Raw genomic sequence first — 26,801 nt, 5'->3', positions numbered from 1 at the left:
AACTTACAGACTCGCCTCTCTTCTTTTGCCTCTCCAACTCACTTACAACTACGAAAGGTTCTCATTAACCTGCCTACCCTGCACTACCTCACATCCTGACATATTCCTCTTAATGGTGATGTTGTTGTTAGACTTGAATATAAGAAAACATGGCGACAAACTTAAATGATATGGGCTTCAACCAAACATCATTAAATCCTCGCCTCTGGTGTATCTACAAATACTGGTGGCAACCAATAAAGTGAGTCCTCCTAATCATCAAAGTAAACTTTATGAATAAGTCATCTAACAGTTCTAACAAAAAAACGTTTTGGAAGGCGGCCAGCATCCTGGCTGTGCATTATACTACACCAACAGTTGCAACAATTACATGTACAGCCAACAGCAGAGTGCTAAAACAAAACCTTTATTAGATGTCAGATTAGACTTTCCAGTAGTGACTGACAATTTGTGTTTTGGCCCTATCATAATACTGGCAAAAACATTTTAATATCTGCGAAAAGAGCCTCACAGGAGTAGGAAATGATGTTATTTTTGCAACTCTGATTTCTAAGGAAATACATGTATTGTGTAGGGTGGATCGAAATAGGCTATTAAATTAAACAATGTGTTACTAAACATATGTGCAATCTCTTACAGTTCAAAACAAATGCAACAAACTAATGGATGTCCCTTTCAAGCTTTACTGGGACCAGTTCCAATCTGAGTTTATTACAATGCTTATATTTATTTAAAATGCCTATTAGATGTTTATATAGACATTTGTTTTGCATAATGTACATATAGTACACTCCTGTTCAAAAGTTTGGGGTCACTTTGAAATGTGCTCATTTTTGAAAGAAAAGCATTTTTTTTTCAATGAAGATAAGAATAAATGAATCAGAAAAACAGTCTAGACATTGTTAATGTGGTAAATGACTATTCGAGCTGGAAACGTCCGATTTTAATGGAATATCTACATAGAGATACAGAGGTTCATTTCCAGCAACCATCACTCCTGTGTTCTAATGCTACACTGTGTTAGCTAATGCTGTTGAAAGGCTAACTGATGATTAGAAATTATGCAATTATGTTAGCACATGAATAAAAGTGGGAGTGTTCACGGAAAACGTGAAATTGTCTGGGTGACCCCAAACTTTTGAACAGTAGGGTTGGTATATACACTTTACACAAATCACTCAAAACATTTAAGTAAGTTAAGTGACTCAAGAAACTGTTAAGTGAAAACGTCTCACATTACTCAAACCACTCCGTGTATCACAGTGATGCTTATTTTACGTCATAAACAAACTTTGGCAGCATCCAGACTACAGAGAGCAGACAAACTGAACAACACCTAAGATTTATTTTGGCCTCTTTTCAAGTTACTCATGGAATTACGAACCCATTTGTCACTATAGACTGTAAAAGTGACAATCAGCGCTGCCTATAATGAGAAGCTGCCTTCTGAAAGTTCACAGACCAATCATTTAACAGTGACAAACAGAGAGGAGAAATAACGGACTTGCAAAGCCAAGCAGTTTGGTCAATTTTGCCAACTTAGATGTCAAAACAAAGTCTATCATCCAGACTTTAGATTTTTCAGATAAATGCACTGTAATTTTCACTCTGCAAAATGTCTGTACAGTTGAGCCAGTCTGTTGTTGAACCTTGCAGCAACTCAGTAGAGGTGGACAACAGTGGATTTTGGTTGGCTTTATTTTAGCCAATATCGATCCATTAAACACAGATACTCAGGACATCTCTACTCACACCATAGTAGTTCTCAGGGACCTTGCTGAGTGAAGCAACTACTCCCACTGCAGAGATGGGATCTGCAGGCAGCTTACTGCTCACTTCAGACATGTCGGAGATCTGGTAGAAAGGCAAAAAAGCTTTGTCACATTTTTGGCAGCTCACTTAAAAAAAAAAACAAAAAAAAAACTTTGCACATTTTTTCCTCCTGAAACTCAGCGTTATGTTTTTGTGTAACATACAGTTAAATAAGAGATCATCTTTAATCCAAAACGTGAAACAAAATGAGCATTGCACTCTTCACAGCCACTACATGGAGAGCAGACAGGGGCTTTTCTTGGCTAGAATGGCCACATTATTGACTTCTTGATGAGGCTTATTAGGATCCAGAAGAAAAAGTGGTCGCCTAATCCAGGATCAAATGACAAGTGAGACCAGTGACAAAACAGCATTTGGAGACCACCCAATGACTTCACCAAATCGCAAATTAGGGGGAGTGATCACATATTTTCAAGGAAGTCCTAATCAATTGCTATCTATTCCTGTCTAAGGGAATTTTTGCCTAATGGGTATGCAAGCTTTTTACAGGGTAAGTGGCTTTGCAAAGGTTCCCTTATGCAATTTTATTAGATTAAGTTTAAAGCATTCTTGTACTAACTGACAAAGTTGCAGCATTCAATCTTGATATTTACAAAATCTATTGCAATTAAGCTGATCAAATTAGGGGGTTTACTCCAGAAACAGCTGTCTCTTTAACAAATGTTAGATAGCTGTACTTATTCAAATGAAACAGGATAGCAAATTAGCTAATAGAATGAAGGATTTCTTTGTAACATTAATTTGTTCAAAATGAGCTTTGTTTTCCAGCACAGCATCAAGGCTTAGAGACTCACCCAGACAGACCAAAGAAAAATCCATCCAAACGTATTTCCCTCTCACAAGGAAAACATCACTACGTATTCCTGCATGGTGTACAAACTTAAACAGCATGTCCACGATGCTTAATAGCAGGTTTATGGTGACTGTAGTGAACGTAACACTCAATCTCCATAACCATAATGCAGAACAGTCATATTAGCATAAAATATACAACAGCATGTAGGTGTAAGCCTAATATCGCAGTATATGTTGGTTTGTCATGAGATTGTCAGTTTAAATGTTACAAAATGTGTATCTCAGAGCATTCACCATATTGCTGATTTTGTCTAATTTTGTTGGGAACAGAGGCCATAAACTCAATGCTGACATGTGAAAAATCTGAAATAATGCTGAATCCATTATTGATTCATATAATCCATTAAAATTCATATCATGAGCACTTAGATTATTTAGAGCTAAAAATTAAGTACCGTGCTCAGAAATTTTTGACAAATAATGACACACTAATCTGGCCACCCTCCTTCAGCTACAATGTCTGTTTCCTTTGAATATATATATTCAAAGGAAACAGACATTGTAGCTGCATATATGCATTTCAAATACCAATAAAACTTCTGCACAAAAAGTTTGCTTAAATGAACAAATTTAGAGGGTTATTCAATCAAGTGTAATGTAATGTAAATTCATTTAAAACTAAATGAAAAATCTTGAAGGTATGAAGAAAGAAGCCCCAGAGGGCAGTCTTTTTTTATCAAAACAAACTTTATACTTTTACATAAAATTTACTTTAAAACGTTAAAGTTTTACTTACTGTAACACAAATGTTAAATAACCCATACAGACGTTAGTTCAGAAGTCACAAATCCTTTAACGTTCCTTATATTTACATTCATGACAAAAACAATCTCAAACGACAAAAGATGTGTAGCCTACACCAACAAAGAATTCAAGCTAGCTAGTGCTACACCAAGCTAACATAACACAATGCTATTAGCTTGACATAAAGTCAGCGAGTTAGCCTTTTCGACAGCGAATGAAACATTTTTACTGCTAGTTACTTATTATCCGAATGTATTAGATGATGGTGTACATCAGAAATATAACATTAAAAAGATAAACATTTGTAAAATTATTCCATGTAAACATTAAATAAAGGTTTATGATGGAATGATTGGAAGAAATTACAGAGGCTTCATTTGTTCTGTCAAAATACATCAACAGAACTTAAAATCGTTTCTTATGATTTCTTCAGACCTGAAAGCCCACTACAATGCAAGAAAAGACCTTAAATGATAACTAATTACATCTTTAGGTCAGGAAGGGGATACTATTTATTTATAATCTTTCTTAAAAAGTTAAGCAACTTCCATGTAAATTAATTCCTTAACAACTAGTTCCTGGTGATTACTGAGGTTTTGTGAATGCTTAAGGTTAGCTAAGCTTTATCCTTTGTACTGTTTCAACAGTCACACAACAGTATTTATCGTTCTAAATGTGGGCTAAACTTTTGGAAAGAAGAAATCTTCATTACAAGTAACGATATTTAACGTGTTAATTAGCTAGTGCTCAGTGACGACTGTTTGTCTATGATTGGCTGAAGCTAACCTACAACTTGCTGCTCGTCGATAAAATGCTAACCTGCCGACTGTTAGCATGTCCTACAAATTACCTGGGAACTAAGTAGTGACTGGAGGCCGACTAGAGACTCTACAGACACGGAAATAAAGGTAAAACCCGGAGTTGTGTTCGTGTAGTTTATTTTTTACCTTCTGTCTCGTCCTGCTCACCTTTACTGGACTTTTCACCGGTGGAAGGTAAACAGTTCCGGGTGTCACGGCAAGAAATGATTAACCAAAGTCCAACACAGCAATGAGCCTTCGATAGAGAAAGTCTAACCAGCTTTTTATTTATGTATTTTTTAAATTTTATTTAATCACATTTAACTAATATTATTTTTAAATTCCGTTTACCAATGATAAAAGCTCACTGCTTTTACTGTGACTGTCCAACGTGACTGTTGTTTGTGTCCTTTTGTGGTGTTTTTTGTTACAAACTGCTGTATTTTAATTATTGACCCACTCTGCAGTAAAACCGCTCACTGTAGCTGCTTTTTAAAAAATCAATCAGATAATCAGTTAATCAGTAAAGCAATCTTTATTTATGTAGCACTTTCTAAACAAACTGCTTAACAAGCGACTGACAAAACATAGGGTGTTAAAAATTAATGGAGAAACTAATGATTGTATATGACAAAACAACAATTGGGTAATTAAGATAATAAAAGACAAATAAAAGATAAAACAAGCAATTACAATATGATTATGAAATATTACACACAATTAAATGATTATAATAAAACAATAGAATACGAACAATAATATAGAATAAAAATAATTATTAATGATACAATAAACAGAAATACTTAAACCATAAAATTATAAAACACTGCATAAAAGCCAGCCTGAGATGAGTTTTTAGTTTTATTGCATCAGTATTTTCAGATATTTCACATCATCTGGAAGGCTCCTCAGTGTCAACACATTTTTCTGTACTTTTAAAAAAAGTACTTCAAGTAGTTATTATTTATATATTATAATTTGGTCAAAATCCCAGGATGCTGAGATCAACACAGAAGCACTAGATTACAGATATTCGACTCTACAAATGAAATCATCGCATGGGAAACGGTCGACTGACTTGTGAACAGGTCAGTGTGGTGCCGTGAACAGGCCTGAGTGAACAGCGATGCCACATTGACCCGCGTGTGTGTATTTTTTTGCAATAACTTTTGTGATCCAATTTTGCTGTTGTAACTAAATTAAGGCTGTGCTTCACTGAAAGACTATCATTACATGGATGTATCTACAGGTCACGCCTCCTGACAGTTGGTTGTCCCTCTAATCATCACATGTCATTACTGTAATCAGATAAAAGTAAGATAAAGAGCGATCTATTAGCTTAGCTGTAACATTAGGATGCACGTCTCCCTGAGCACAAAACTTGAAAGCCCCTTTGTAGACTGTCCAAAACACCAGCAGGCGACACATACTTTTCCATCATCAAGCGGATAATTTCTACCCCCACCATACCAATCAAATAAATTATTTCATTGTGCAACTATTATCCTAATTTATTCAAATCAAGGATGTGTTGCTCTGTTCGGTGACACGGTGCCATATGCTGGTAGGGTGTCTTCACTGCGGCCACACACAGCGAGACGTATTTATTTGCTTACAAGCCTGAACATGATGTGATCAGTTTTCCCATTTTAACATTTATAATGCTTCTGTAATTAGAGGGGAGACGTTCAGAACAAAGCTGCCACTTCGTATAATCAGAAACTTCTACCATCTTCATTGTCACTGTTGACTTACCGAAGAGGCAAAATGTCACGTTTAGTTTAGATTCTCAGTTTAAAGCTAGAAACAGTAAAGTATGGTGCTGCCTGCTTTTGCAGTCTCTCTCTGTACTCTGATTTAGATGTCTTACTCTACGGTATATTTAAACTGAATTGAAACAATAGGCCCACATGATATAAGTTGTTTGCTTGCTGCTTTTTTTCTTTATTATTGGCAAAACCGTCAGTGAACTCCTTCCTTAACCTAACTAAAGCTGCAGGTCCCGCCCCCCTAAATATTCGGCATACCATGATGTCAGACCAGGAAATGCAGAATATTCTCACATCTATCAATTATTCAGCCTTTGTTTCAGTGATTGAACTTAATAATATGCTGCCTGGCCAAAAAAACATCACCACCTGGATTTATCTAAGCAAATAGGTAAGATCCTTCCATTGGATAATTACTGTAGTGATGAATACCTGTAAGCAGACAACAGCTTATTTAATCCTAGCTGATGCAGTGAGGAGCTTCTCATTTCTTAAACATCCATGTTGGAAGACACATCCTGTGGTCATGGAAAGGATGTTGACCTGTCTCAGAAAGGTGAAATTATTGGCCTGCATCAAGCAAAGAAAACAACGAAGGAGATTTCTGAAACTAAAATCAAGTTAAGAACTGTAGCTATAACCAACACATTACTCAAACCTAAAGGATAGTGGAGAATCATCATCTTCCAGGAACAAATGTGGTTGGTCATGGGATCTGATGAGTCCAGATTTACCCTGTTCCAAAGAGACGAGTGTATCACAGTAAGAAGAGAGGCGGATGAAGTGATGCATTCATCATGACTAGTGTCTACAAGCCTGTGGGGGTTAGGGTTATGATCTGGGGTTGATCAGGTTCAGCAACATTATGTTCCCAAAGAATGAGGCCAGCTGACTACCTGAATATACTGATTGACCAGGTCTTTACATCAGTGGAGTTTTTCTTTACTGATGGCACGGACGTGTCCCAAGATGAGGATGCCAGGCTTCATGGGGCTCACATTGTGAATGAGTGGTTCAGGGAGTATGATACATCATTTTCACACATGGATTGGCCTCCAGAGAGTCCAGACCTCAGCTCCGTTGAGAATCTTTTGGAATGTCCTGGAGAAGACTTTGTGCAGCTGTCTGACTCTCCCATCATCAATGCAAGATGTTGATGAAAAATTAATGCATCTCTAGACAGAAATAAATGCTGTGACATAGCAGAAAATGATACCAAACCCAGATAGCAAACTATGGGTGAATCAATGTTGAATCTATGTTGAGACCTAACGTCGAAATTATACAGAAAGCGCAAGGTTGATAAAATGTTGAGTCAACGTTTGCTTACATAGATTACATGTTTGCAAACATAGATTCAACATTAATTAAACATTGACCTGTCAAACATTTTAATTAAACCAAAATACAATCTAGATTCAATGGTATCTTTTAAACACAAACTTCAATGTTGACAAAATGTTGTTGAATCAACGTTGATCCAACCATCAGTCTTCAACCGTAACCAAAATTCAACCTTCTTAACCCTAATTCAACATTGATTTAACATCTTTTGCTATCTGGGTAAAGTGTGATTTATGGTTGAAAAGCAAACGTTGACTCAACATTTTATCAACCTTGCGCTTTCTGTATAATTTCGACATGAGGTCTCAACATAGATTCAACATAGATTCACCCATAGTTTGCTATCTGGGAAGTGAATGATTGCCATTCTCAAAGTTAAAGGCAGTCCAACAAAATATTAGACTGTACAACTTTTTTTTTTTGGTCAGGCAGTGTATATTGCACTTGAACAGTGTACGTCTCACTGCTTTAAAGCAACATTATGCATCTATTTCAACTCACAGTAACAGCTTAAAAATCATTTAATGGTACACTAACTTTAAATAGCAAGAATGGCACCTCTTTTGTGTCCACTCCCCCCACTTCAATGCCTGTTCTTGCACTGAATAACTTAGAAGAGTGGGCACTACCTTTCAGAAAAGGTGTTTAATGTTTTACACACCACCAATAGATCTTCACCTACCTATAAGATCAAAGTATCTTGGTAAAGACGTCATCTTAATGCTGGTTGTCACACACCATAAAACAGAAAAAATGAAGAGGAAAATTCTTGTTATGGACATCAGGGGAGACTGAAGAGGATGTTAATGGAGGAAACTAGGATAAGAAAAAGAATGGATGAACAAGAGACCAGAAAAGACTGAATCTCAGATTTGTTTTTAGCCATTGGTGAGAGCTTCAGGAAATAAAAAGGCTTAAATTTCAGTTGAACTAGTAAATTACAACAACTATAATAGGAAACTGTAATAAAACTACTTTTTAAAATGAAAACTACAAAGTACTTTACAAGATTAAAAAAAGAAAGGTGGACAATAGTTTAAAAGTAATGTAAATTTGTTTTTAAAACTGCATATGAAGAGTCAAATAAGTAAGTTAACATCTTCTTCTTTTCCTTTCGGCTTTTCCCTTCAGGGGTCGCCACAGCGAATCAATTGCCTCCATCTAACCCTGTCTGCTGCATCCACTTCTCTATTCAAATATAAAGTAAATATCAAGTAAACAAATATATGAATTATGAAAATGTCTGCATGAAATTGGTTTTCAAAAATGACTTAAATAAAAGTGAATTCAGATCACATCACAAGTGAGCATAAATCATGTCATATCAAAAAACACCATTAAAATAGTTTTTTAAGATGGCTTTCAAAGAACATAAAGCAGAAAATATCTGGCCACCTCTATTCCACAGCCTAGATAATGATCATGGAATGACTTGCAGAGAGAGGACCTCAGGCTGTGACCCGGCATGTATGTTGTCAGAGGATCTGAGGTATAAATGGGTGAAAGTTACTATCAAAGATGACACCGAATGTTGCAAAGAGTTGCCCTTGTTTGATGTGTGGCTGTGTTGGCAAAGCTGTCAACATGTTTTTGATCATAAGCCAAGTCAGATAATTTTAAGAGAGGTTTAGCCACAGATAGAAAATCTCTAAGGAAACAGCTAGAATCAGCTTTACTCAGCTGGTAAAATAACTTGTAACACTGCCCTCTACTATGTATGGGTAAACCGTATTAAAGTTACAATTTAGGGGAAAAATGGGGCTAATATGCTCTGGCTTGTTTGTATTTCTTTAAACAACCACAGTCATCGTGGCTGGAGCTAAACAGGATTTGAATTCAATGTTAAAATAATGGCAGAGTGGAATTGTTCTGGTGGCAGATGTGCCAGATGAGCACTGTGATTAAAATGTACAACCCACCTGAAAAACCAGCAGAGCTGCCTTACTGCACAATGCAAATCCTCTGTGTGGTAGGTTGCTAGAAGATAGCTGAAGGGAAGAGCAAAGTCTCCAGAAATGTGGCCAATAGCAGGCTTACACCTGTAACCTACATCTGGTGAGTCTGGCTAATTTAAAATTCCCCTCTTTAGACTGTAATCCTTTCTCTTGATCACAAATTTAGGAAGTTTCAAAGTTTTTCCGCCATTATTCTGACTTACCAGACGTACACGTTGGGTACTGGCCATGCATTTCGCAGGACTTTCTCCTCAACTTCCATTAGCCATGTGTTACAAACAGCATGCCACACTGAAAATTTCAAGTTTTGGACCATGCAATTTTTCAGCCCTGTTAGTTTTATTTTTTTTCCAATGAATAAGCCATTTTAATAACAGTGCTCATTGCTCTGCATGCAGCTGTACTACCAAGACAATCCCCCTGTCACTATTTGAAAAGGGGCACCACTGATGCATCCTGGGCTTAGCACTGCCTAAGATGACTGGGATTAGTTTGAAGAGATTCAATCAAGCCAGATTTTTTCCCCCACATCCATAGCGGAATGATAATGAATCAATCATACATCTATCCATTCATTCTCTATACACTGCTTTATCCTCATTAGGATCGCGGGGGGTGCTGGAGCCTATACCAGCTGACTCGGACGAAGGCAGGGGACACCCTGGACAGGTCGCCAGTCTGTCACAGGGCTACATATACAGACAGACGATCACATTCACACCTACGGGCAATTTAGAGTAATCAATTAACCTCAGCATATTTGGACTGTGGGAGGAAGCCGGAGTGCCTGGAGAAAACCCACGCATGCACAGGGAGAACATGCAAACTCCATGCAGAAAGATCCCACTTTACAACAACATAAAAGAAGACCAAAGTGCTTTCCATCAGTATGATAAAACAGAACAAGACGGTTTGGTTACTATAAAACCATGAAACCCACAAAACCGTAAAAACCATAAAACCAAAATGCAGCACAGATGAATCGGTTACATTTAAATGAGGCATTTTTTACGACATGAAAATAAAACAGTCCTTGGAGTCAAAGGCTCGTCTGAATAGGTGGGTTTTCAGTTTGAACTTGAAAAGTGACAGGTCGGTGATAATACAAAGTGCAACCAGACCATTCTCCGGTGCTGACACAGTGCTGTGGCAGTAGGCTAAGTGAAACTATTCTACCATCTTCATTACTGCAGTCGCACCTGTTTTTCAGCCCTGGAAGTCCAATCACTGCTGCTTGATGTAAAATGCACCACAGTCAGGTTATGTCCTCACATTCAAATGATTTAAAAAATATGATATGCTGAGAAATACAGAGAAATGTACCTTCATGCCGATAGGCTAATGAGGAGTGTGTGAACTTGTTTGACAAGGCCTCAGGTGTGACGGACATTCACTTATAGTTCTGCACTTTGAACCACAATTTAAGTTAATAATCTTAAAAAAAAGGGAGATACATTTTGGACATTTTAATGGTTGACACAACACTGATTATAAATATCTCAACCTGCTGCCAAACAGTGTGCTTAAGATCACGTAGCAAAGCGGCTTTTCATGGATATCTGAGGCTCACTGTATCTCCATATCAGTGGCACATAATTCCAGCGGAGGAATTTACGCAATGGGAGAAGATTTCCTTTTACAATAATCTTACTTTGTCAGCAACCGCAGCACCCCACATCATCACCACCACCACCCACCTCACACGCTCATAATCCTACCAATGCATGCTATCGCATCAAGGTGTTGACGACCCAATGAAACAGATGTGCTCATTTTATGTAGAATTTGTGATGGTGCTGAAGTTGATAAAATAAAATCTCAGGTGTCAGTGGAAAAGAAGAAGAAGAAGTAGAAGGGGAAAAAAACAACAACACATGCTCCAGCTGAGAAAAGGTGCACCTGCTAAAGTAATGGTCTAATTATGGAATAGGTGATGAAACACTCAGTCGAGAGTCTGGAGATATCAGCAACACATGCTAACTGTGAAAACCATCAGCTTTTACAGTGTTTTAATGTGGGGCACATTGCATGCTGAGGATTGTGGGGTAAGATGAATGATGGCTGTGGCAGGTTTCTGTGGGGGAGCAGCCAGTGTAGGATGCATAGCATTACAGCTGGCATTTTGAAAAGGTTCATTAAAGCTGTGATTTCTTTGTTCACGCTTTGTTTCATGTACACTTTATGACACATCTCAGTTCAAGTCGACCCCATAAATAGTGGATCATCTTATCATGTACAAATGATCACAGGCGCATTCTGGTGAGTCTGACCAACGTTGTAGTCGTGAGTGGTAATAAGTGGATGATAGAAGAGCCCCTGGACCAAAATTACACCTTTGTGAATGACTTTGCACCTAAATGATAAAAAACAGCAAAGGTTTTCTTTTCGTGTGTAAAGGTCATTCACTGTGTTTTGTAATTTGCTGACACCAGTGTGGGGACTGAAGATGGAGATTTCTGTGTTGCCACCCCGAGAGTAATAATATCCCTATCTCAACTTGGGAAATCTACTGCGCCCCAATGTCCCCGTCACCCGCCTGAACCCATTATGGGCTGTGTAGAAATCTGCAGGTCTCATTTCATATATAACCCTCAGCCCCCTCCCTCCTCCTCTCTTTTCTGTCCACACATAAAAAAAATCCCTGTGTCTCCTGAATAGCTTATAATAACAAGCTTTAAGAAGCCTACCCTTAGTGCCCCCATAGGATACAGCCTTGCAAGGCTCTATAATATCATGCTTTTTTCTAATTAAAGGTCAGTTTGGTCGAGTCTCATTGTTGCCCGAGCTGAAAAAATCTCCTGAAACATGATGGCTTTTCCAAATGTGATTTAATTTTCCATTTATGCCATCTGTTTTCTTGGCTAAAGCACCGAATTGCACAAGTTGAAAATGTATGAACTGTCAGATTAAGGTACTAATTCTTTCTATTTGTCTGTTGAAATAAGGAAGAGAGAATTCTATAGATACTGTAGAGCCTTCCAATATCAAACAGTGGCTCTTTATTTGACCTGCATGGTGCATTTTTGAGCTTATTCATGTATGCTATGCACTTGGCCTAGTGTAAGTAATTCCTTTGATGGTATTTTGCTCATCCTTATCAGTCTACACTTTATCGCTCATCTTATCGCCAAACATACACCCATACACTCCCATGAATCTGTGCATGCACACCGCACATACACATGCACGCACATGCGCATGCACACATATACTTTCCTCCGTCTGGTGGGGAGTCTGGACTGCTCCGACTGACTGCGCCTCACTGCCCTTGTGCAGTGGTGTGCCAGTTGTGCCTTCCCCCATCGCTGTGAATGCCACCATCTGGTGTGCCACGTGGACATCATAATCTCCCCTTAATTACATTAGCAGTGCAATCAGTTACTGCATTACAAGGCCGGGCGAAGAGCTTTTAAATCTTGGAGGAAATCATAAATAATTGCACTAAGTACCCAGCGCCAGATGTGCGTGCCAACTTGGCTGGCATGAGATAAATAGTAACCTCAACAACGGTGTTCAGTATCCAGTCTGCAAACATTTTTTGGGCAGTATGATCCCCACGTCCTTTGCTCTCATCCCTGTCCTCGTCCTTTCCCGTTGGATTCTCTCACTTTATGTGTTAAAGCACACAGAGAGGTTGGGCTCCTCACACTGTACACAGTCTCACCTGTTGCTGTAGTATTTCCCCGCTGCAGTGTGACTGATGGCATCCTGGAAACTGTTTGTAACAAGATGTTTCACCGTGTCACCATTCAGTCCATTACTACAGCCTTCAATCATCCTTGAGTCGTGTAATTAGATGCTTCTCAGGTATCTCGTGTTGGAAATTGAAATTCTTTATGGGTTCTGAATAGTCGGGTTAAGGTGTGAATGTGTGTGCAGCGTAACAAGACATTACACATTATGAGGCACCGCCACGTCTTTCTCCTCGGAGGGGATGTTGCGTTGTGTTGCGTGGTACTTTTCACTCATCTTCCTGTCATGCTCTCAGTTCCCAGGGCTGCTCATACTGACACACATTTCATTCAGTTCACTGCCAGCTTAGAGCACTTCCTTGTGCCCAAAGGCTAGACAGGGCTTCTAGACCAGTGGTCACCAAAGTTTTAAACATGGGTATGAAAATATGAGTAGGAGGCTACAATAGACCCTTCTCACTGCAGACTGACTTGTCATATTAGGGGAAGCACAAGCGTTGTAAACATTGTGAACAAAGTGAGCCAGAATGAACAATGCAAAGCAGTTATTAATGTTGTTGTGTACACTTCTGCTTTCCCTACTTTAATGTGTCAAAGTATCTGCTGTAAATAAAGTATATCGTCGTGTAAAATGCAGAATTTAATGAAAGCCATTAAAGTGCAGGTCACTGTCTTTTAAAAAGATCATATCTCCAAGCTAATGTGTTAATTTGACCATTGGCTTTTAGAGAAAGAAAGGTTGCATTCACAATGATATTTATGGTGCACATAAAAATGCAATTTAAGAATGCTAATATAAAGCTTGAGGTTCTTTCTAAAAATACTGGACATGGCTTTATTGCTGCAATGATCTTGTTTTTGGGACCCCTGCCAGGAGTCTGGAAACTCCAGTATATTTTGAACAGTGCTGCTATTATCCTAATGACAGTATGGAACCAACACCATAATACCCCCATCCTTTAAAAAGTTCTCTGGCTACCGATCTCCTCAATGAGAGAGTTTAAAATTCTTCTCGTGACTTATCAGTGCATCTGTTGTGAGCTACGACTGGGGTTTAACTTTGCGGTGTGCACCGGGGAGTCTGTGTTTTTTGTTTTCTTTAAAATCCTGATAGAAATTTGGAACATCTTTCTGATATTGGCTACATGACTTTTTTGTTATAACACTCTGACAGCCTGCTTTTTCTGTGCCAGAAATGTATACTATAATGTACTGTGCATGTAACATGGACTGCGTTCATGTCTTTATATCAAAAGACATTTTGGCATGTCACAAAAGAAAAGGCACAGGTGCAAATAATAAAACAATGACTGCCTCCTACTGTATTCAGTTTTAGGGTGCTGTGCATGCTGACTGTCACACTGTTTTAGCTGAATAGAACAGAGTCATTGTCATAATATTATACAGCAGTGGCACACCTGCACTTTGCTGACAAGAAGTCAAAATGACTTTGGTTTGACCTTGATTTTTATTTCTTTTCAATATAGTCTGTCATCTTGTAACATAAAAAGTTTCATGCTCATTTAAGTTTTGAAAGTGCTCCACTAAGAAATTACCAATTATAATAAACCTTTTCAGGTTCAGAGGACCAGAAATGACTACTTTTGTTATATGCTGAAATTCAGAAAATGCAGGGAACTATTATTTCCGTCTCATCAGAATCCAGTCTCAAGTGTTATAAGGACCCATCAAGTGCATCAACCTAGATGACCACAGAGGTCATGTCCAAACCTGTGTTGCCAACTCCTCAGTAAGGAAAGTAGCTATTGGCTGTCCTAAAAGTCGCTAGAAGTCACTAAATGATGTCATCGTCTAATTTGCATAATTTCACAATTGCATGTAATTGTAATCAACATTGTCAGAGAGAGGAAGACAAAAAGTGAGTATAAAACACCCAAAATATGTTTTTAAATTAGAGACTAAATACAGTGATTTATTTTAGCATGACAGCAAAGAAACATTTTCATTTACATCTCGCCCTGTAAGCCAGGACGGGATCTGCAGCGACTTTGCACATGCGTGATTCATCTGCCGTCTGGCCGCTGAGTGATGTAGGTCTCCTCTAATCTGACAGTGGAACTGCTGTGGGGTTACTAGACTCATCACCTGTACTTTCTGAAGGGGAGGAGCTCACAGCAGCACCTGCTACTCGTTGAGTACAGTAACTACAGAACGGTCCAAGCTTTCATTTCAGAGTCTCCAAAACACCAGAAAAGTCGCTAGATTTTCCGCTAGTTGCTTTTGACAAAAAAAAAAGTCGGCAGGAGGCTTTGGAAAGTCACCAGATTTAGTGAGAAAGTTGCGAAGTTGACAACACTGGTCCAAACGTCAACTTCCGAGACTGAAAAAAACACCAGTGCAACACCAAGTTGCAAACTGCAGTTCCTCAATTGGCCACTTGAGGCTGGCTCCAGAAGCGAGTCAATCCCCATAGACCCCCATGTTAAAATGCCCAACTTTTATAGCAGAAATAAACTTGTTTACATACTGGTACAAAAATGGTTATAGTCTCTAGATTTAATGTTGTTATTCACAACAACTGTGAGAGATGTGGATCGTTATATAACTTACCTGTTTAAACTGTGTTGCAGTTTAAAGTTATGCATACAAAAAAACTGTTCATGGCCCGCTTTTGTTCCAAGCTCCATGTACCTACACGTTTATTTTTGGACTAGGTGGTGGTTGGACAGTAATGACCTAAGCCACAGCACTGGCCTTCATAACCTCTCTTCAGGAAACCTGTGGGTGACGTCTTGGAGGATTTGTCTATCTATGGTCAGTGATAATCTCCTCGGGGGAGGAGCAGGTATGCCTCAGATAAACAGTTTAAAAAAACCTGCTTAAAAATGACTAACCCTGTTATGATGCTACAATGCTCAAGTAAAGGTTTAGTTAGGTTTAGATACAAAGATAAGTTGGATAGGTTTGGGACATATCACAGTTTGATTTAGAATCAGTATTGTAATATGGCTAGGAGACCTTCATTGTCATGGTTACAATAATAATTGAGGTTAAGCCGAGAGAACGGTCATGGTTAAATGAAAAAAACGTTGACTCGGATTGAGACAGGAAATGAGCCTCCCCCTACATGCTCTTTGTGGCTCTATAGCATCACCTGACTTCTTCCTTTGCTCCCATCATAATTACTATGGCATAACAATAAAACATAAGTACGGGGCCTAATGACTCTCCTGCACAAATGACCTATGGGGTCGTTTTTCATGGGAGGACAGGCTCGTGTGACAGATGGAAAAAATGCAGACTGAGAATCTGATCCAAAACCCCTCCTCACAATGAGTTATAAATTTAATTAATGGTAATAAAGCAAGATTGGTACTGCAAGTTGTCACTAATAACTTAGATAAAAAAACAGCTCTGAACAAATGCTTAATGTTCAGTGAAGAAAATGGTTTTAAATCTGATGCAAACATATATTTATTCCTGTTGTTTTTCTGTGTTAAACTGGTTAATGGATGTAGAACGTAGCTTTTGCTTTAATGGAGGTTTTCTCTTGATGCGCTCAAATAGTTACAACAGAAACTAGTAGCTCGGGGTTGCATTTTCTCAGAGAGCAAAAACATCTACAGTCGAGTTGTGGCTTACAGATACGCCTCTCTCACAGTGTAAATAAGACATAAATTCACAAAAAGGCACCTTGACAATCTATCTCCTGGATGGAGATATTGATATTAACATGTACAATGTCCATTTCAATTTGATAACAATCTGGCCTTCAAAGTGCAATTTAAACGAATGGGTGTCTTTTCAACTAAACAATATGAGGATAAAAACACAGCAGAGTGAAGAAAGAGAATTACAGATATTGACTAAATATGTCTTATCATTTATCATAATTTCTCCATCCACTTTGTCACGGCTTCAGCATTTAAGGAAGATAGATGATACAAGATGTTGTCCTCTCTTTCATACTTTCCGTGCTCTGGGAAGTGTGTCCAATATGGACTTACTTTACCTTTTTGCAATTCAGTTGGCATACGTTTGTCACTATCGAGACTGTTGTGTATTTCTTGCATGTTTTTTTTCTCCATGCTGTGCTGTGTAACATCTGGCACTTGGACCTTTAACCCTTATGATAAAGGATGCATTTCATGAGCGGCAATATATCTTACTAATAACAAATAGTTAGAGGGCATCGTGTCAAATTACTACGCGGGTGTTTTAGTCGACTAAGCTGTTGATATATGTTATTCAGGGAGTTTTTGAAGGCGCCACAATGTCAGAGTGGTGTCATTAAGGAGCAGCGCTTTGAAAGGTGTGGCATTTGCTATATGCTGCTTCCCAGTGGGCTTTGTGCTGAGGTGGTCGTCTCGGCAAGGGCGACCATTAATATCTTGGAGGGAATATTCCCATGGTGAGGTGACTGGTTGAAGAAGGTCCTGCTCCGGCGCAGACACCTACAACATGAAAGTTCAAAAAAGTGCTGACTTCCGCGTGAGCGCAGCTAGTAGCAGCCATCTGCTCCCCCACTAACTAATGCAAAACATCCAGTGTGTACAAATCTCCAGGAGGGATGTGATGAACTGTCCAATTTTTCTTACAAGACGGAGACTCCACCATCTAATATGAATCAAATCGCACATATCACATCAGATCATATCAGATGCACGTCGTAGGAAAAACAGGCAACACTAAGAGTTATTAGTTTAATAAGATGTAGTGATGGGCTAACAGTTTCTTTTTATTCCTTGTTCTTCACGCGACGATCTTCACATCTATTACACACGCAGGACTTTGTCACTCAACTCTCTCATGTATTTGAATGTGTTGTTTGCCCTGGTGTGGTGATTTAGAGGGAGTATTTTATCAGAGCTAGCCAAGCAAGCCTGGTCCACCAGGGAGCCAGGCATTTTATAAGGGTATAAATAATCAATGACACTGCATCTGTAATGGCCTGTAATGCAGTTTGTTAACTCCCCCACTACACCCCTCCCCCAGCCAGAATGGCACGTTTGTTGCTCAAACAATAGAAACGGATTGCCACGGCTAATTGACAAGGCAGGGGAATCTCTCTTCAGCTGCCTCCGTTTATTTGTGTGTTTCTTTTATTGCCCATGACCCCCCCTTACATCATGCAATGAGGTGCGTTTTTGTTAAGCTTCCCTGATCTGAAGCTTTGAATCACACATGATGGCCTGTTGTTGGTGCTGTATACCAAATTTCCTCAGTAGAAGTGTACACGGAGTGGACAAAATCCAATTAAATAAAATCTTATGGCAGATTGTGTCAGTCAAAAAAATTCTCTTGAGCCGTTTCAGCTGTTGCTTATTGTGAGCGTCAATCTCAAATGAACTTATCAGTTTTAAACCAAACCCACAAGGAGCTTAAGACATTTGCCAAAAAGTTTACATGCCTGAAACACCATAAAACTAAAGTGGAAGTTTAAAATAGTTGTGGTCCTTGAAATGTTTCTATAAAAAGGTTAAAAAAGGAGCATCAATGTTACAAATGTCAGCATTTCTGCTCATGTAAGATGAGTTTCAGAGATGTACACAAAATGTTGTCCCTGTTGCACTCCGACTCATATTTCACATATTTCCAGAGGGGAAGAAAAAAAACAACCCCAAAACACTAAATGCACCCGCCCTCCACCCCCTCGTCCATGCACGCATACACCCACATCCAAACATGATCCATATTTTGAGTTTCACCCCTCCCCCCGATCTCACCCGTGAGCCTCTGATTTCCATTATTATTAATATCTGCCTGTTTAATTTTCAGCTCTGTCATAATGTGTCGGCCTAAACTACAAGAGACAATCCCTTATTGATTACTTTCCCAGCAGCCCCGGCGCATGCCCCAGCTGATCACGCCTCTCATGCACAGACATCTCATGCATTTCAGATAATAAGCTGCTGCTCTGGAGTTGAAACAAATTGGATGTGCAGTCAGTCACTGTCCAAGTGAATCATGTTGCAGTCTGTCAGTGGACTAGGCTTGGATTATCATCTTACCCAAGCGAGGCAAAAAAAAAAAGGTAGAAAAAAATGCCATGAGCGCCTGCTATGATGGCAGGGTGGTATACGTGAGCACGACTCTAACGTTGTTGCACAGTTGTGTATTTGTATAGTGATCACCTAATATCTCAAAAAACTTTAACTTTAGCTTATGTTCAGTTTCAGGGTGACTAAAATCAAATACAATTTCTCATTTTATGTATTTTTAATTAGGTTAAAACTTGAATCAAACATAATTTCTTTCAACGTTCATGGCGAATGTGCACTTGATGGTATGATGAAAGCCAAATACTAGCTTTTAGCATAGCTGAGAGTGTTTTATTAGCTCCTTGAATTAATAAAAAGTAACAAACTTATTGAAAACAAACATCAGAAAATGCTGGGACTATATGAGAGGACTCTGTTATAAAGTTTCTTGCTTATGCAACAAACATTTCCAGCCTGTCTACAGACCTCTCTTTTGCGTGACAGTAACTGTGAACTTTGATTCTACAAACATCATGCTCCATGTGTGTGTTTTTATTGTACATGGACAAGGCATATTGTGCCAAAAACTATTTCCAAAATGATGCTGCCATTGTGTTTACTTGCTTTAAATTCAGTAACAGGAAGAAAATAAAGCATCCTGTCACCCTGGACCTGGCTCTGTTTCAAATTCAGTGCACTTTCACGTGAAAAAATCAAAAAAGGGAAGTTTTTGGAGTTGCACGGGAAGACATGATTAATAATACATCAGGATTATAGAGCACAGACTGTGCTGCACTGACTTTAATAAGTCCATGGAGGGAAAACAAACCCAGACTACGAAAACAACCACACTCGCTGCCTGAAAAACATCTGCATTTAAAGTCCAATAAATCTGCATCCCCCCCCTCCCCCCCTCAGCGTTAAGCATTAGTTGGCAGTTTATGATTAAAATACAACTAAATGTAAATGATAGCTCTCACATTTGTTTACATATCTCCAGTGTTTCAGAAACTACACAGAATAATGGGTTTGTGGGAGAAGTACACCTGAGCTACTGTGGTTTGCTGCAAAACCCCGAGAAGTAGAATAATTGGCACCCTAGTGTAACACTCCCTCTGTTTGGTGCCAGCTGTTTAAAATATGGATGATATTGTTTTCATTGCCGGGCTTTTATTGAGTTCTGCTTGGGCCATGCAGTATAATCCTCAGACTCTGACCTTTTCTGGCATGTGGAAAAAGTAAATAAACAAGGCACTGATGTATTCCCTCCGTTACCAGAGGAGCTGAGCAGCAGATTTCCCGTTGATCATATTCAGGTGTCTGGATTCAAAAAGCTGTCTGTGGCTGCCTAAGCAAGAGTGGCGAGATGCCTTTTTCTGTAGAACAGGCAGAGAATAATGGATGTTAGGGAAGGAGAGAAAATGTATTGACAACTGTGATCAGTGTACAGCATCTTACCTCTATCGGCAGATTTCCCCTGCCAGCAAAACTAAAGGCTGTTGACCATGAGATGGTTTACTATAGGTTTTAGAAAGGCAGCCCCTCGTGGAAGTCATAATAAAAGCTGCCAGATTTATAAGTTCGCGAGTGAATTTAAAGAACATCTTTGATACACTGAAGTGAACTATATACATATCTTTGGAAAGTACAAAAAGACAAACAAATGGTGCAAGTAGTACGCTTTCTTCCTGTCTCAGATGTGTAATTGCCCATACATTGTCCATACCATACGTGGATATCACACTAATCGCAGCCTCATTGCATTATTCCACTCATGACCATCCATTGTTAACTTTTGCATAAATGCATAGATAAGAAAATGATTAAATTTAAGTCAAGTCTTTCTTGTGATACACTGTCGCCTTAAATCATGCATAAATGTGATAATTACCCACAGTAGGCCAAAAGGGCCCATCACTGCCACTTTAAATCCAATAAACGCCATGACCTGATCACTATAATTGACCATCTATCAGGGTCATTGAGGAGTCCAATGTTGTTAACTGCCGCTTATAATTCCTCTTGATCATTGCTAATTACAGAAAGTGGAAGAAACCAATATTCCAGACACCCAGAGAGCAGCTGATTTCAAAGAGGTAAGACTGAAGGTTTAATATCGGTTAGCTTGACAAACGACACACTTTGTGATTCAAGTGACACATATGTGCAACTTTATATAGGGCCTGAACATCCATTGTCGAGGTCCTATATAAAGCGAAAAAGGTGATGCAATGCACTTTTGCATACAAAACAAACATCCACACAGTCCAGAAGGAAAAAAACAAAAGTGTCTTTAGCTTTTAAAGTCTTAATAATGCGTTTAAAAATATTATGCATCTTCGATTGCTGCCTATTTAGTCACAATCATGTGATGTTATGAAGAAATACTTGGATTTGACACCCAGTTTGCGTGACTTTCATGAGTAAGACTACCACCAGTCTGCCTGTTTTTGATTGAATTTGCTTCAGTTTAGTTTTCCGTGGTAAATTACAAAATCTTATGTACAGCTGTATTATATTGTAACATAGTTAACTTTGTGTTATACTTCAAGGCATATTAAAAAAGAAAGGATTTTGATGTACTCGTGGGAGAAAAGCAGTCTGGTCCTGAATTTCATTTAGAGCCGTAATGTTCTGTGAATATGAAGTGCACTTAGCAGTCAATTTTTACACAGATGTCACGTATAAAGACGACCTCTAATGACATTTTAAATAAGCCTAAATATGCAAATACTGTAAAAGCATACTGCTACCTTTTAAACAGTTCAAAACGACGTTGCCTCCGCCAGCATTTGCACCCCATTTCTCTCAGTCTAACGTTCTTTCTGTACTGTTCAGTGGGGCAACAAGTCATTGAGAAAATGCACAATTTATTGAAATTTTATGGAAAGACCCTTACCCCCTTTCACCACCGCACAATTACGTAAAAGCCATCTAGCCCTTGAGTAACCCTTTTTATAGTAATTCATTTATGACTCTGGTCACAGAGGGGATTCCTCTGCTGCCACAAACACCCTAAAACATGTGTGGATGGCATGAGGACGGAATCCACAATGCACTGAAGGGTACCGCTTTCATCAAGACATTCTTTCTTCCTTCATCAGCACATCATAAAATATTTCATTCCACTTTTATAATCGACTTGTTTCATTACAGAGCTGTACATTTTATTTCCATGAATAGCAATGACATAACCGAGGCTCATTTGGGTATTTCAGAATGCCTCTCCTTTATAGAAAACGCGAACATCAGATGGCCTGTTTTATTGAGGGGGAGCATTAGGAGATGGACAAACCAAAAAGAAGCAAGAAAATGATGCTACAGACATAGAAATAAAAGGGAAAATGAGACAAAGAGACTGAGTGAGTGGTTGAGAGGCTGCTATAGTCTCTCCTGAGATGAGTATGATGATTGCACCCACATTCCACTGCAGAGCTAAAACCCTTGGAGGCTTTTGGAATGTGAAAACCTACTTCTTCTCTCTTTATAGTACAACACTTAGGCAGCGTACCACTTTTTTTTCCCACCCTGAACATTGCTCACATCGCTGTTCCCTGAAGCTTGAAAGCACAACATTTCTCAGCCAGCAACTCCCACTGGGACTAAAGCCCAGAGATGGAAATGCAAAGGATATGTTTTATTGGACAGTTGCAGACAAATAAATCTAAATATGTATTTTGGTCATGTTTGTGTGCAGACTGCATCCTGAGGGAGTTGAAATGATTAGATGACATAAATAACAGCGCTGTAGCATGATATTAGGTCACATGTTTACATACACGGACCTAAGGTCAGGGAAGAAATAATTCAAACGCTATTTCTCTTCTTTGGAAGTGAGCATTGTTTGGTAGCGTACATACATGGCGTGAGGAGCCAAGCTTTCCCGTGTGCACAGACTATTAATGAGAGATGGAACCATACAGTCAGGTAAAATATACATACTTAAGTGGATAAAAGTCATAGCTCTGTTGAAGCCTGCCAGCGAGGCACAAATCAACCTGTCCAACGTTGGGGTGGGGGGGTGGGGGGGCGGTGGGTCACCCTGAATGAAATGGTTTAGGCTCACTGATCTGCGTGAAGGAAAGTCAATGGGAGGTGTCAATGAGTGGGCAGGCGGGGACTCCTGCAATCACATGTCCTGTGATTGACATGGCCTAACCTCGGGGGCTGTGTGAGATGTCAGCAAAGTGCAGCCCCCCTAATATGGCCTCAGCCGAAGTGACTTCACGGTGAATTATGGACGAAGAGTGTAGGTTACATGAACCGACGTGCATCACTTTAACTATGCAGTTCCATGGGGCAATCTTTTAAATTGTGTGTTGTTGTACTTAATTTTAGGAATTTGGAAATTTCTCAAATGTATGGCACAAAAAAGTACTAAAATGTTTGTATTGGGAGTCACAGTGGAAGAATGAATGGAAGCTGTATTCCTGGCCTACTTTTTGATCACTAATCTCCCAGCAGGCTAGCATCAATGCTTATTAGTATTGGCATATCCATTCTGATTGATGAGCCACCTCCTCCCACTTTTTGGTTAATGAAAAATGTCATCTCAGTTGCCATTGCAAGGCTTCTAAGAAAACCAGGATCTGGTTTTGTAATTTAAATGTGGTACAATTATGGTTAGCATGACAATCATAGTTTAAAAAACATGCCTGTGTGGCCTTAAAAATAATCTGCATCTCTTATATCATTAGGGTTTATTCAATTTTGGAAGCTGTTGGTTGCTCTGTATGTTTTAATTTTCAAATAAAATACTAATATTTGTGAAAATCTTTCCGATTTCCTGCTTCCCAAGACTCCACTGCAATAACAAAGAAGAAAAACCGTGGTGATCTAACTTCCCAATCCCACACGGTGTCTTTGAAGACAGAGCAAACTTGGGAAATAAAAGTGGCGGCCTATGGCAAACTGCACTTCAGAGAATTCAGCCCCTTTTTCTTTCTGCCACATGTGACAAGTGAGCCATGCAGCTTTGCCGAATTATATATCTGTGTGTCTAATTATTTCTTTTCAAGTCCATACAATAAAAGACTGAATGCTTTTCTCTTGCCGGTGCTAGGACAGCAGGAGGAGTGCCCTCCAAAATATTCCCTCTCATGCCTCTGACATGCACATCTGTCTGCACGTCAGCATAGCAACTTTGGAGACGTCTTTGGTTTTAATGAAAGAGATCTGGGAGCTACAAATGCGATAGGTGCTGTGATGACACATTTCACTTCCTATTGTGCAAATAAAATCACTGAGATTTTCTTTTAATCTTTATTATTCACTGTTTCAGAGTTCAAACTACAGTGAAGACGTCAGACAATTGCCCTTCAAAAATAGCTGTACACTGAAGCTCTATTGTAAAAAAGAAAGGTGTGTTAGATAGGAATACTTGTGTAGAATAATGGCCACTATTGTGAGAATAGCAATGTGGAAACTGTTTGCATTATATATGTCCTTTCTTGATATTTCATACGAGTTAAAATGCTGTATGTTGATATTTTTATGCTTTTGAAGTGGACCATTTTTCTTGGAGTGAAAGACGGCTGCAAAGAAATGCTCCTGCTGCAGTGCGGTCACAAGGGGGTAGCATTGACACAGTTGTTTAAGCCCTTTAGCAGGCAGCCCAGCAGCAGGACAAACTGCCTTTGATGTAATTGAGGTCTTAGACCTCTTAGAAAAGCATATATTGGTTTGTATGTGGAAATGTTCAAGGAACAATGGATTTCCATAAGTGGATGTAAAATCGTATTTGGAGCATCCCCGGCATGCTAACCACTCTCTAAACAATAACAAAAAGGACTCCTTCAGGATTGGACGGGTAATTCCAAGGCACTTACAGCCTGGAAATGTAATGGAATGTAGCAGTAGGATTAAATGTGTGACTAAAAGATACAGACTTGACTAGTTTTAGGCACTTTCCTGGGTGATTCATTCAAATAAATTTGTAGATATTCTCAGCTCCGTACAGCACTACTATACATCCTAATAGAAGTCAGCACGCAGCATAAAAGCACGTCTTTTTTGTCTCTTTTACAGGAATGATTAAAAGTAGATTTTTTTTTGTCAGCGTTTAGAATTACGAATACGATCATTTATTTTTTCTGCCCTGAAAAAAATAAACTGTTGTGTGAAAGCAGGTGAATTATGACCTCCAACCTGTATAGATTAAGCTGTTAATTATCAATCACTCCGCAGCCACACAAGTATTCCCCTAACTAACATTTTTTGTCTATCCATCTTATCATCCAAAGTAATACCTAAGAGTACGACTCTGGCAGGGACTCATAAATAAAGGTTACCTATTTACATATTCAGTTTATCACGGATATTGCATACTCTGTACATAAAAATTCAAATGCAGTGTTTATGAAATATGATCATGCAGTAAATGTGAGAAGACACAGAGCACAGCCCATTCATACACAGAAGGGATTTGGTGCAAGTGATTAATAAAGAATGAAATAGACATTGGACCTGCAGAAATGAAATACATTCTGTTTTAATTTAGGCTTATTCAGTGGAAGCTACCTTATTTTTGAATATTGTTTAAAAAGCTCAGATTTAATTTGTGATCCTTACATCAGGGTAGCAGATGGATTTCTGTCCCATTAAGTCCAGTGACACATTCAAACCTGCACCTATTTGTAATTCAGTACAAAATAACGACATCTATAAAACAACTATGCTTTACTGATTTCTCTTCTGAGTTAGATTTAGCATCAAGACTAATATAAGCAAACAGACACTTGTAATATATCTCTAAAGTCTCTAGAATTATACATTCTCAAGTAAACACATTTATAGTGTTTTGCTATCATAATTTAGCTTCAGATTCCAATGATGTGTGGAAATGTCAGCACACACTTGTAGTGACTGATCAATTTTGTGTATTGCATCCAACTACAAAATGCCTACATATAAAATGAAAATGTCAGATAAAATTCTTACACTCTTCACTGCTAACAGACAACATTCAACTACATGGAGGAGAAAAAAAAGAAGGTGTTTGGTTTGTGCTTAAAACGGCTGAGAGGAATAATGGCATAAAGAAGCAAACACTGTGCAGCAAGTGTCTCATCTCTCCTCATGAACTAGTTAACCTGAAAGAATGCGATCTACAAATGTGTTTCAGCAAAAGCAAATTACCTGGGTTTTGTGGAGGGGAACTAATCTCTCCAAGCATGACACTGGACAGGAAAGGCCTCTTACTGTTATTATGATGTGTCGGCTTGTGTTAGATGGAGGGCCTTGATGGCCGCATCAGGAAGGAGCATAGAAGCCCCTCTACCATGACAGCGCTCTGATGGATGTACGGGTGGTGGAGGGGCAGGGAAGATGGAGGTTAGAACGCTGGAGATGAGGAGAAGAAGGAGGACGATATGAGGTGCAGCGGGGGTTATATACAATAGTAAATACCTACAAATGCAGTGCATTAGCAGTAGGTGCAGAACCCGAGATAACATTAGCATGCACGATAAGGCATTCCGTTGGACAGGCCATCTCCGAAACAAAATAAAGGTCCTGTGTGGTGAATTTTCAAAGCCTATTCCTCGCGACCTGTGATGATTTGTTCCCTATATGAAACAGACTGATGATAACAGGTCATTTAAAAGTAATTTAGGAAATCAGAATATCCGTATGTCAAAGTTTGACACATTATTCAACACCACATACTGTAGATTGTTGGCATTGCAGGAAGCAAATAAACATAATTACACACAATGGGTGGCTGAAAAGATTTTTAGGTAGAAAATTACACAACAGTGGCACCATGTTTGTTTTCCTGTGGATGTGAACTACTATAGTTTGTCAGTTTGGTTTTCTAGTAACAGAACAACGTGATTTTTAGCTGGTAATTCGCGTATCATCACGTTGC

At 38.9% G+C, this 26,801-nt stretch overlaps 1 protein-coding gene across 3 annotated transcripts in view; it reads right to left on the bottom strand.

Annotated features, from left to right (window-relative positions):
- mvb12bb (multivesicular body subunit 12Bb) overlaps window positions 1-4,435 on the bottom strand; it is a 33,772-nt gene extending 29,337 nt beyond the window's left edge. For 2 of the 3 annotated variants that reach the window (XM_022201329.2, XM_051951013.1), the window contains exons 1-2: window positions 4,380-4,435; window positions 1,753-1,854 (exon numbers count right to left, since the gene is read on the bottom strand). In XM_022201329.2, coding sequence (XP_022057021.1) covers window positions 1,753-1,845 — 93 coding nt within the window. In that variant the 5' untranslated portion in view covers window positions 1,846-1,854; window positions 4,380-4,435. The remainder of the gene's footprint in view (window positions 1-1,752; window positions 1,855-4,379) is intronic. The other variant, XM_051951012.1, reaches the window with a different exon arrangement.
- Window positions 4,436-26,801: the final 22,366 nt, after the last annotated feature.

Source organism: Acanthochromis polyacanthus, chromosome 7, assembly GCF_021347895.1.
Source record: "Acanthochromis polyacanthus isolate Apoly-LR-REF ecotype Palm Island chromosome 7, KAUST_Apoly_ChrSc, whole genome shotgun sequence".
Classification (NCBI taxonomy): Eukaryota; Metazoa; Chordata; class Actinopteri; family Pomacentridae; genus Acanthochromis; species Acanthochromis polyacanthus.
Note: the sequence above shows the minus strand (reverse complement) of the source record. Positions and strands in the feature narration are given on the sequence as shown.